At 41.6% G+C, this 12,699-nt stretch overlaps 1 protein-coding gene across 19 annotated transcripts in view; it reads left to right on the forward strand.

The window, feature by feature from the left end:
- LOC132396665 (microtubule-associated serine/threonine-protein kinase 4-like) overlaps nucleotides 1–12,699 on the forward strand; it is a 398,948-nt gene that overhangs the window by 353,394 nt on the left and 32,855 nt on the right. For all 19 annotated transcript variants that reach the window (XM_059974425.1, XM_059974427.1, XM_059974426.1 and 16 more), the window contains 2 exons: nucleotides 6,234–6,399; nucleotides 9,127–9,228. In XM_059974425.1, the coding sequence (XP_059830408.1) occupies nucleotides 6,234–6,399; nucleotides 9,127–9,228 (268 nt within the window). The remainder of the gene's footprint in view (nucleotides 1–6,233; nucleotides 6,400–9,126; nucleotides 9,229–12,699) is intronic.

Here is a 12,699-nt window from a genome sequence, read left to right on the forward strand (position 1 = left end):
ATGAGATTCAAGAATTAATTTGCTTTTCTGCTCTATTAGTAATTTTCCTTTCCTCTTGTGAGGAGTCTTCAGCTTTTTTCTCCCCCAGAAATTTAACTAATTGTATCTCTTAATAACAAAATAGTTCCTATGACATTTAACTAGCTGGAGTCATGAAGGACTAAATGGAAAGCCAGCATTGTGTGAATCTTAATCCCTGTAGAGCATTTCTAAACTCTGTGATGCACGACATTCATGAAGAGTGTTAAATTCTAAGGCATGCTCCATTTCCTTTTAGCACACTTCATTACCAAATGATAGCAATCTGGTCTTTGCAGAAGTTCTTCTACTCTTTTCACTATTCTTCTTGCCAATATGCCATATGGGTTGAATACAAACTATTTTCCTGTATTAATATTTGCATTGACATGTTTTTAAAATATTATAAAAAATGCCTCTTGCTCTTCAAGGTTCAATATAATGAAGGACTTCTGTGAAGTCTGGCATTTAAAACTCATGATTGCTTTTTCAGTGATATTGATGTACCTTGTCTTCCTATTTCCAAGTGAATAAATTCTAAATTTAGCTTTGTTAGGCGTACCCAGGAATTTGTGACAGAAGTGTTTTGCTTAACTATCCAGATTGTGAAAATAGTGTACTGCATTGCTCTGTTCAGTTTGCAAAAGACAGTTTTCCATGATATTATTTTAATGCCACTTAATTTGTTAAACATTTTTCAACAAACTTAAAACCCTCATACTTAATGATTTTAGGATCTGAAAAGTTTAAACATCTGCTGATTGATTAGGTAGGATAGATGGACAGAAGCTATTCTCTTTAATGGATGGTTCAAAGACCAGCATCATAGATTTAAAGTTTGGGCAAAAATTAGGATGTTGAGGAAGTCTCAGCTCCAAATTCCTGAACCTAGCACTCAATAACTTCCTTTGCAACTACAGCATTGACTTCCTGACTAACAGACCACAATCAAGAAGGATAACAAAACATCAGCCACAATTACTCTAAATACTGGCTGTGTTCTCAGCCCTCTACTCCCTATACACTCAAGGCTGCACGGCCAGATTCTACTCTAACTTCATCTACAAGTTTGCAGATGACACCATTGTAGTGAGTATATCTCAAATTATGATGAGTCAGAGTACAGGGAGGAGGTGGAGTCCAGTGACATGGTGTCATAACAGCCACCATATTGTCAACAAAGCATAAGAGATGGTCACTAACTTCAGGAAAGGATTGACAGTGCACATACTCCTGTCTACATCAATGGTGTTGAGGTCGAGAGTTTCAGGTTCCTCGGAGTGAACATCACCAATAGCCAGTTCCATGGCCAAGGAAGCTCCCCATCTGTTCTACTGCCTCAAAAGGTGAAAGAAATTTGACATGTCCCCATTGACACTTGCCAGTTTTTAGCGATGCACTGTTGAAAGCATTCTGTCTGGATGTGTAATGACAACTGCTCTGCTTGTGAAGGTGAGAAACTTTAGAGAGTTGTGGACACAGTTCAGCTCATCATGGAAGCCAGCCTCCCCTCCATGGACTCTGCCTACTCTTCTCCATGCCTTAACAAAACTGCCAGCATGATGGAAGACCCCACCCATCGGGCAGAAGATATAAAAACCTTAAAGCACCTACAACCAGGTTCAAGAACAGCTTCTATGTCTGTGTTATTAGACTACTAAATATTTCCCTAGTATGATAAGATGGGCCTCACAACCTACCGTGTTGTGATCTTGCACCTTGCTGTCTGCACTTCTCTGTAACTGAGGCACTTTTTTTATGCATTTGATTGCTTTACCTTCTCCTACCTTTATGTATCATTGTAACGATTTGATCTGTATCAAATGTTGGCAAGAGTTTTTCCACTGTAACTTGGTACATGTGACAATAATAATAAACTGAAATTTCGTTAGGCAAGCTAATTAATATCTGCCTGCCGGGCTGGTGGAAACCAAATCATAAGACATAGGAGCAGAATTAGTTCATTCAGTCCATTGACTTTGCTCTGCTATTCGATCATGGCTGATTTATGTTCTCTCTCTAGCCCATTCTCCTCCCATCTCCTTCTAACATTTGAACCCCCTATTATTCATGAACCTCTCGACCTCCACTTTAAATGTATCCATACCATCTGTGGCAATAAATTCCACTGATACACCACTTGCAGGCAAAATAAATTCCTCCTTATCTCTCTCTCCCCCCATTCTTCTAAACTCCAGTGAATACAGGCTCATAGCAATCAGACAGTCTTCTTACATTAGACCTTTCATTACTGGGATCATTCTCATAAACCTCCTGTTGACACTTTCAAATGCCAGAACATCTTTTCTTAGATATGGGACCCAAAATCAACCAGGTCTTCCAAAAAGTAATTGGACAGGTACCTGAACAGTAACAATTTGAGAGGTGGTGGAGACAGTTTAGGGAAATGGAATATTATCTAGCACAGGCTTGATGGGCTGAGAGGTCTCCTGTGATTTGACAGTATAATGATAGCCCTCCATTTAGTCCTTCGTTGACACCTGTTGGTCGTGTGCAGTAGGATCCACATATTTTGCAACAATAACAGATATGCTGGAAGAATGCAGTGCTGAAGCAAGATCAGTGGGAAGAGAAGCATGTTAACACATTGAATTTGAAGGCTCTTCTTCAGAACTGGCAAACAGAGAAGGGGCTTTCTCTCTTTCTCAGCTCTGATAAAGAGTCTTTAACCTGAAATGTTAACTGGTGTCTACTTCCACAGATGCTGCGTAACTGCGGAGTTCTTCCAGCATTTCTGTCTTCTGTTTCAGGTTTCACATCTGCAGTTTTGTTTGTTTCTGAGGACCTCTGTTTTAAATGAGGGATGAGAATGAGTTAAATTTTTTTTGGTTCAAAACATATCAGAAAAAGATCAAGAGAAGGAACATTTCTAATAGACTAGAAATGTGAACAACTAATTTAACCCCATTTCCAAGCAGTGAATTGGTTAGTTGTGGGCATGCTATGTTGGTGATAGAAGCATGGTGGCACATGCAGACTGGCCCCAGCATATTCTTGGACTGTGGCCGCTTATGCAAACTACACATTTGACTTTTTACGTGTGAATAATAAAGCTAATCTTTAAAACACGCTTAAAATCTTTAACCCCTTTGGTCCATTTGTAATTAGTAACTCACTGATTTTTAAGGGCACTTGCCAGAATGACAAGATAACCCTGAAGGTAGCAAATCACAGTTCCAGATAAAACCTGCTCAGCGGAAACAATATAGAGGATTGGTAACCAATGCTAAGGTTAACTTTAATTTTTGAACCCTCGTAGGCCAGAAGTAATCATTTGGATCCCACAAGGAAGCCTAGTCATCATCGTTTCTTTGGTGTCCCTCGCCCACTTGCAATCATTATGCTGACTGCTGAGCCCTGCTATTGTGCTTCCAGCTGTGCCCTTCTCCCAAACACTTACTGTTCTCCTCTGGACGGAAGCCCTCCCTTTCCCTCCCCAGTTACCGCCTGCTGACTTTGGCAAGCTGTTAAAACCCATGATCTTGCTGATTGCGGTAAAGTTAAAGATGATGAAGTGGGACTCTTATCAACTTGAAACAAAAAATATAAACATGCTGGAACTTCACAGGAGACTGGTGGCTGTCTGTGGAGTGTGCGATATTTGCTGATGTGCACGTCCTATTACATAGGATCAACATCAACCTTGTGGGTGGATTCGTGACTGTGGGCAGGTTTGCCACATGTCAGTTGGCCTCCCAAATTGCTGACAAGATCCACTTACCGATTATGGCACGTCTCTTTCCATCTGTTGAGATTCTGAGCAGACTTTCAAGAAATTAATGCTGTAGCCATGAATCGCAAGAAGTTAACTTGGAGGTGGAGCAAGTGACTTTGAAAGCAAATGGTATTTTGGACTTTATTGCAAAAGGGTTGAAGTGGAGATGCTAGAAAATATTGTTACAATGGTACTAGGTGTTAGTGAGGCCATTACATGGAGCACTACACACAGTTTGGTTCCATTATTTAAGATGCAATATACTACATTGACGGTAGTCCAGAAGTGACTGATTTGATAAATTCATGGGAATTACCAAAGAATTACCCAAAGAATTACCTAATCATGAATAGCTGAGGAAATGAATCTGTATCCTTTTGGAGTTTAGAAAAATTGAGTGATGATCTTATTCAAATAAATAGGATCTGTTGGATCCTAGCAACACACACAAATGCTGGGGGTGCTCAGCTCGCCAGGGAGCACCTATGGGAAAGCTACAGTCAACATTTCAAGTCAAGACCCTTCGGCAGGGCTGGTGTTTTTGCACTGCAACATCTCTTTGGAAGATACGAATGAGGCATAAAACTTGTCACTTATGGCCATGTTATGAAGTGTTACAAGAACAAACAGAAAAGAAGAGTTGGGAGAACGAAAGAAAGACGAAGGGAAAAGCAATCCTGATAATCTCATTCTTATACCTGAGATAACAAAATTCCGGTGATAACAATTAATCTGTAAAATAGCCAAATTGAAGTAGAGTGACACCTGCTACAGTAAATTAAAGAAGCTTCCAGTAAAATAGAGAAGCAACTTTGCCAAAACTTGTTGAAATTCACTGAACAATTGCATGTATGTACAAGCAAATATAGGAAAGTTAATCTACAAGGAAAGTAGTTTACAGGGTAGAAGACCATGGAAGAAAAGGAGGAGGAGGTTCACCAGAGGAAGGTGATGGGCAGATAAGGAGGTAAGGTGAGAGAGGGAAATGGGAATGGGGAAGGAGGGAAGGCAATGCCGTAAGTTCAAGAAATCAATGTTCATGCCATCAGGTTGTAGACTACCCAGATGGAATACAAGGTGTCGCTCCTCCAACCTGAGTGTGACCTCATCATGGATTTGATATATTGGGCTGAGAATGGCAAGTAGAATCGAAATTGGTGGCCTAAGGGGATCTTTTTTTTCTGGCGGATGGAGAGTAGGTGCTCTACAAAGCAGACCCCCAATCTACATCGGGTCTCACCGATCTACAGGAGGCCACTCGGGGAGCACCGGCTACAGAAATGGCCCCAACAGACTCACAGGTGAAGTGTCGCCTCACCTGGAAGGATAGTTTAGGGCCCTGAATGGTAGTGGGGGAGGAGGTGTAGGGGCAGGTTGCAAGGCTAAGTACCAGGAGGAAGATCAGTGGGGAGGGATCAATGGACAAAGGAGTTGTGTAGGGAGTGAACCCTGCAGAAAACAAAGTCGAGGGGAAGGAACGATGTGCTTGGTGGTGGGATCCTGTTGGAGATGGTGGCAGTTCCGGAGAATTATGTGCTGGACGTGGAAGCTAGTGGGATGGTAGGTGAGGACAAGAGGAACCCTATCTCTGGTGGGGTGAGGGCAGATGTGCACAAAATGGAAGAGATCCAGGTGAGAGCAGCATTGATGGTGGAGGAACGAAAGGCCCTTTCTTTGAAGAAGGAGGACATCTCATTAGTTCTGGAATGAAAAGCCTCATCCTGAAAGTAGGTGCAGTGGAGATGGAGAAATTGAGGGAAGGATGTGGCACTTTTACAAGTGAGGAGTGTTAAGATCGCAACGGTTGATCTCTTGTCAGCAGTTAGCAATGAAAAGATCCAGAGCAGGCAGAAGACCAGGTTGTGGTGTCCAGAAAGAGGAGGAGGGCTGAAGACAGGAGAAGGAGTTGTCAGTACAGGCTAGAGAGTCCTTGATAAAGACGTCGGCACGGAGACAGAAGTGGCGGAAGAAGAGCTCAGCATCACGGTGGGCACGGAACTCACTGAGATGTGGGCTTGGGGACAAAGGTGAGCCCCTCACTGAGGAGTTTTGTGCCCTAGTCCAACAGACGCTAAGAGAACATCCCAAGGAAGAGGTTGAGATCTTTCTACTCGCGAGCGAAGGGGATGTAGTTACAGGACAAAGAAGATGGTCATTTAGAACTGAAGCAGGTACAAATTTCTTCTCACAGAATGTGGCAAATCTCAGGAGTTCTCTACAGTGGATGATGGTGGGAATTGGATCTATGGAGGTATTCAGAGAGGAAGTAAATCAATTTTTGAAAGTTTGAGGAGTTGAGAACGGACAAAGAAGGAGAGATGAAGATCATCCATAATTGTATTGAATGGCAGTGCAGGTTTGAGGAGTCAGGTGGTATATCCCTGCTCCTGCATTATTGTGTTTCAATGACAAGATGCAAACTTCTCCACAGATTCCAAATGCAGAGCCTATTTCAATATTGTTGCTATTGCACTTGCAGGTCTGTGGAACCCCAGAATACATTGCACCTGAAGTAATTTTGCGGCAAGGATATGGCAAGCCAGTGGATTGGTGGGCCATGGGGATCATTCTTTATGAATTTGTCGTTGGCTGCGTGCCTTTCTTTGGAGACACGCCTGAGGAACTCTTCGGACAAGTGATTAGTGGTGAGCATCGCTGAGATTAGGGTGATCAATAACCTTACGTTAAAGAGAAGGTGATGGCAGATTTTAAAAATGTACTTTATAAGTTGAAGACAGAGGGTTTATTTTTAATTACATTGTTAAACTCTATGTAATAATGTTCAGTTGTTCTGCAGTGAGACCTAACCTGGGGTGTGCACCAGAAGTTGGCTCCGATAACTATATTAAATTAGCTGTGCTTTGACACAAGCTCTTTTTGCTTGGTCAATTTGAACTTGAGTTTCATATGTACTAATTTCACCCCAGAAGTCTATCTGTTCTTGGTATTGGTTTGTTATTGTCATATGTGCCAAATACAATGAAAAGCTTTTGTGTGCCCCCGACAGAGATAATGCCATACATAATTCGATCAAAGTAGCAAGTAATCAGAAGGCAGAGTATGTTGTTGTTACAGAGGAAGTGTAGTGCAGATGGACAATGAAGTTCAAAGGAGCAATTAGAATGCTAGTGTTATAGATTTTTTAAAGCTCTCTGGTGTTAACTTGTCTCTTGGAAACCACTTTCCAACAGCTGGATTGCAGTGCGCCGCGCTCTTGCAAGCCCTGAGTAGAGCATCTGCACACCCAGCTGGCCAAAGTGGGAAATAACAATTCTTCTGTCTCCTGCGCTGTTTTTGCTTGATGCTCAAGTTTACAAAAGGAAATATATTAGATCTTTCATTTAAAGAAAGATGTTGTTAAGACACCAGTGCTGCTGCCATTTTATTGCTAACATTACTTATTAACATTAATATTATTATTTTTGTTACGAAGAATTTTTCAAAGAGCATTTCTTTGGCTATTGAGGATAATGACATAACAAGGGTTAACACTGGAAATTATCCACAGACATGTGGCATTTTGAAAACAAATATTGACCTTTTTCAGAAATCTTTTGCTTTTTTTTTTGGATTTCCATTATCCGTGCTATTTTACATTTAGTTAAGCATCTGGGAAAATTGTCTTTGTTTTGAGATTGTGGACTTGGGTATCTTATTCCAAGCCAGGCAACCGCAGCTACTGTAATACTACAGCTGTCCAGAGACTAACAAGTCAAGTCTGTTTCATCTTGTTTTATCATGTGCTGCGGTGAGAAAGGCTGTGGGAATTGAGTGATTAATTAAGAGCATTGTGAATGGCGCAGGGTGCCCTGTGGCTCATTTGCATATTCATGTATCATTTCCACATGATGTAATTACATTTATAGAGCAGCCTGCTGGCTAAACAAACCAGAATAAATTTATTTCTCAGTTGTTTGGTATCACAGCCACGAGCAGTTGTTCATAGAATTGCAAATTAGGTCTGCAAAAATAAATTTAGTGATCACTAATTTCATTTTTTTTAGTTGCTGGAATCCAATTAAATTATAACCTTTGATTTATGGTTCATTTGTGTTTATATGAAGTATAACTGTGCCTTTGCTCAGGACCATTTATGGTGGTTTTGTAATTGGGTGCATCTGCCAACTATTTTGTAAATTGGTCTTAATATTTGTTTAAGTGATTCTTTGAATGGGGGGAGGTTAGTATTGTTCGGCCTAACATTAAGACTGTAAGATATAGGAGCAAGGTTAGGCTATTTGACTATTGAGTTTGCTCTGCCATTCTATCATGGCTGATTTATTATCCCTCTCAATACCATTTGCCTCATAACCTTTGACGCCCTTACTAATTAAGAAACTATCAACTTCCGCTGTAAATATACCCAATGTCCTAGCCTCCCCAGCCGTCTCTGGCAGTGAATTCCACCATCTGGCTAAAGAAATTCCTCTTCGTCTCTGTTCTAAAGGGATGTCCCTGTATTCTGAGGCTGTGCCCTCTGATCCTAGGCTCCCCCCACCAAAGGAAACATGCTTTCAGTGTCTTCTGCATCTCAGCTTTTCAATACTCAGCATTTCACTGGCATTCTCCTCTCCACTGACCCCCCCCCCCCCCCCACCGCTCCCACCCCCACCATTCTACTAAACTCCAATGAGTACAGGCCCAGAACCATCAAATGTTCCTGTTAACCCTTTCATTCCTGGGACCATTCTCATGAACCACCTCTGTATCCTGTCCAATGCTGAACAATGTGAAGTGTGAAGTAACCCACTCTGCTTCCATTAACGCACTGATGCTTTGCTCAATTTTGCGAAAGGTTGTGGCATTGCAGTTCCAGTTCTGTGTTTATGATCATCTTAAATGTCTTTCCTGTGGTTGTGAAGACAGCGGGTGTCAGTGCTCCTTCAGTTTTGTGTCCTCAGGTTCTTGTTGAGGAACAAAAAATGGCAGTTTCAAGGTAAATGGAGCTATTTTCTTTCAGTGCTAAAACTTCTCCTCTTACCAGCCATCCTCAGAGTTCGAGTTAGTTCACCTAACACTTGGTAGAAGGTTCTTGTGCTGGACATTGGGTACAAGATTCAGTGTGACCTCTTGTCCGTGTTGCAGAATTTGCCCAAGATTTGTGTTTTAAGTCAGAGAAAACACAAATCCATGAGCACATGTCAAGTTAGTAAGCCTATTAGATTGTTCATAGGGTAAGGCAACATCACTAACAACAGTCATTTAAATATAAATCACCATGCATGTAGCTCATGCTTGGTGGGCTCACCTGGTGCAGGTGGCTCATGGACTGCAGTTTACACCTGCCTTAAGTGAAAATCGGTAATGCCCTCAACCTGTGGGAAGTTTTTCTTTTCTTCTGGTTTACCTCTTCTGTTTCTTTGTTTTTTTAGATGAGATAAACTGGCCAGAAGGAGATGAAGCTCCTGCATCGGAAGCTCAGGAACTCATCACTCTGCTACTCAGGCAGAACCCTTTGGAGAGAATGGGGACAGGTACCACAAAATGATTTACCACCCTGATGCTCTGCAAATAGCACATTACTCTGAGAATCCTTGTTCAGTGTGTATGAGCTAGTGGTCGACTGTAAGTGTCTTTCCTGTGGTTTGCAAGTCAGTGCTCTTTCAGTTTTGTGTCCTCAGTTCCTTCTAGCAAGGAACAATATAAGGCTTTTTCAAAATAAATTGTGTTATTCTGCTTTAGAGCTCAGACTTAGAACGTTTCCTTTTTGTCTTACCAGTCATCCTCAAAAGTTGGAGATGGCCTTTTGTTTATCACAAAAGCTTCTGCAGATGCAGGAAATCCAGAGTGACACACTCAAGATGCTGGAACTCAGCAAGGCAGGCAGCATCTACAGAGAGGAATAAACAGTCCATGTTTCAAGCCAAGATGATGAAGGGTCTTGGGCTGAACGTTGACTGTTTTTGTGTGTGTTACTCACAATTTGATGAATCTTGCGCTGAGAATTTGTTCTGTTTGATAGCTTTGTTCTTTGTAATCAAACTGTTTTGAATCCTAATTAAAGAAAGACTTAATCATCATGTTCAACTTCCCATTTCTTTAAGCAGTAGACAACCTTTAGTTGAAGTGTTCACTGTACAGAATCAAAGCTGCAGAATTATCACCAGAAAGATATTTACTGTGTGAAGAACTGATGCTATTTAATAGTAGGGTCAATTTCCGATGGCTTTTTCTACTAGTAGAAGGTGGCAGTGGAGAAGTTGAATGGATCTTTGAACATCTGGCCTGAGTGGTTCACGTGGAATTAATTTGGTCATGATGAATGCAGTTTGGGATTATTCCATTTACTGCAGTTTATGTATGTATAATCTGGGGGTTTTCCTACCACAGGAGTAAAACAAGCCACTTAATTTAATCTATGAATTGTTTTAATTAATGTTAGGGATTTGCAGAAGTACTGCAGGCTACAGAAAGAACATGGACACTTTTCCCAATGATCCTGCAGAATCTCATCTATCTTATTTAATATGTTATGACATGCTTAGCAAGAGCTAGATATGGCAGATTAGAATCTAGTATAATTTTGAAACTAAACTAATTCATTGTAGAACAAATAAATGTACAGCAAGTGAAAGTGTGGTAATTATTTAGCTTTAAAAAAAATTAGCCACTTTTGCAGTCAGTAAGTTTATCTAAATTCATTTTTCAGTTAATGTGCATCACTGAGTTTTATTGTCCATCCTCAATTGCCCTGGAGAAGATGGTGCTGAGCCAGAAAGCTACATAATATGGGTGCAGAATTAATAATATGGGTGCAGAATTAATAATATGGGTCCATCACGTGTCCTCTGTCATTTATTCATAGTTGATTTTTTTCAGCTGCATTCTCCTGCCTTAACCCCTTTATCAGTCAAGCACCTATCACTCTCAATGACTTGACCTCCACAGCCATCTGTGGCAGCAAGTTCCACAGATTCACTATCCCCTAGATAAAGAAATTCCACTTCTTAGTTTTAAAAGGACGTTCCTTTATTCTAAGGCTGTGCCCTCATAGTCCTGAACCTGTAACAGATCAGAACCACTGCAGCCTTCCTTGTAATGGTCGTCAGACAAGGCTGTTGGTGGTTCCAGCATTTAGATCAAGTTACAATGAAAGAACAACGACATTTTGGGGAACCTGCAGCTGATGTTGCTGCAAGTACTTTTGTCTTTGTTCTTCTAGGTGGTAGAGGTCATGGGTGGAGAAGCCATTGCGAGTGTTGTAGATGGCGCACACATTTCATCCATGATGTTTCATCATCTTAACATAGCTTTAGAACCATGAATCGTCAAACATCTCACTTTAAGTAGATGATCAGTAAGCATTCTGTGAAGATTTTTGGCATATTGCTAGGGTATTCCAATACTTCTCCCATAGTGTGGTCTGTTCCTCCTATAAGTGGGCTTTCATCTTGAAAGATGGCCGAACAACCTCTTAATGAACAACCCATTGATGAAAGAGATTGTTCTCTTGTTTTTCTACTTGCTCTCGGTGACAATTGTAAGTAGGGAAACTTTCATTTCCATAATTCATTAAAGTTCCACAAAAACTTTCACCCATGCAATAGCTACATTCATAAGCTTTAGAAAAGCTTACGTTACTTTATCTGCTCTGATAATTACACTTCAGTCCATCCTTCTGCTCTTCGTTCTCTGAGTTTGACCCTGTTCTGTATTGAAGCATCTGAATATTGGGACAATATTGTCCCAATTGCTTTACTCAGATCTATAATATGCAGGCAGATTTCCTTAAGAAAATATAGTCAGTTGCTCGTCCTCATTTTCACTTCTTCCTTCCCTAATTCAGTGTTTGAATTCTGATTCTGTTCCCACTAACCTTTGAATTTTTTCCATAGTTAATGGTCTTCACCTTTGATGCTACCCTCCAATTCTAAACCCCAGAGACTGATGTCCTTTCCAATTGCACTAAATGTACCAAATAAACCTGTCTCCTGTCTCCAAACCTCTCTCCATATAGCTGCCTTTGGAATTTTTGCCTAACTCTGCTGTAAGTTGATGTTGGAATCACTCTGATCAAGTTTCTACACTACCATCATGCAAAACCATCCACATTTAGTCACAAGTTGTGCTGGGCAGGGGAGTACTCAAGCTCTCCACAGTCCTGGCGCAAATGTAGCATGCCACAGCTCAGTAACCGTAAACAGACATCTTTGGAGTGTAGGAGAATCGGGAGCTGGAAAGGAAGTGGTGGGGTGGGGGGAGCCAGAATAAGAAGTTGGGAAGGAGTACATGCGAGAAGGTGGTCGATGAAGCTAGGTTAGAGGGAAGGGTGAAGTGAAAGCTGGGAAGGGATGGGTGGTAAGGTAAAGGGCTGAAGAAGGGAGTGGACCATGGGAGAAAGGGAAGAAGGAGGGACACCAGAGAGAGGTGATAGGTAGGTGAGGAGAAGAGGAGGTCAGAGAGGAGTAGGGAATGGTAGAAGAAAGAGGAGGGCGTTACCGGAAGTTCCTGCCATCAGGCTGGAGGTTTCCCAGAAGGAATTTGGGGTGTCGCTCCTCCAACCTGAGAGTGACCTCATCTTAAATGATTCAGTGGTTCCATTTAATATCAGAGAATATCAAACAGCCTGAAATTCCTACTCTTCACAGACATCCACAAAACAGAAGCATACTCCAAAGAATAAATGGCAGGAAAATGTTAGACCCCCAAAGTCCCCCCTCTCATGTGCAAGCAGCAGCAAAGCATCAGCCCTCCCCCCACCCCCTCCATGCAAGTAATAGCAAAGGCCCCAAAGAGACTATGATCTGGAGTCCATCAAAATCCACTCACTGTTCATCCCAACAGTTTGACATGCCACAGGCGCGCGTGCGCTCTCTCTCTCTCTCTCTCTCTCTCTCTCTCTCTCTCTCTCGCTCTCGCTCTCTCTAGCTCTATCTATCTATAGTTCTCTCTCTCTCTCTAGTTCTCTATCTATCTCTAGTTCTCTCTCTCTCTCTCTCTCGCTC

Source organism: Hypanus sabinus, chromosome 7 (assembly GCF_030144855.1).
Source record: "Hypanus sabinus isolate sHypSab1 chromosome 7, sHypSab1.hap1, whole genome shotgun sequence".
NCBI lineage: Eukaryota > Metazoa > Chordata > Chondrichthyes > Myliobatiformes > Dasyatidae > Hypanus > Hypanus sabinus.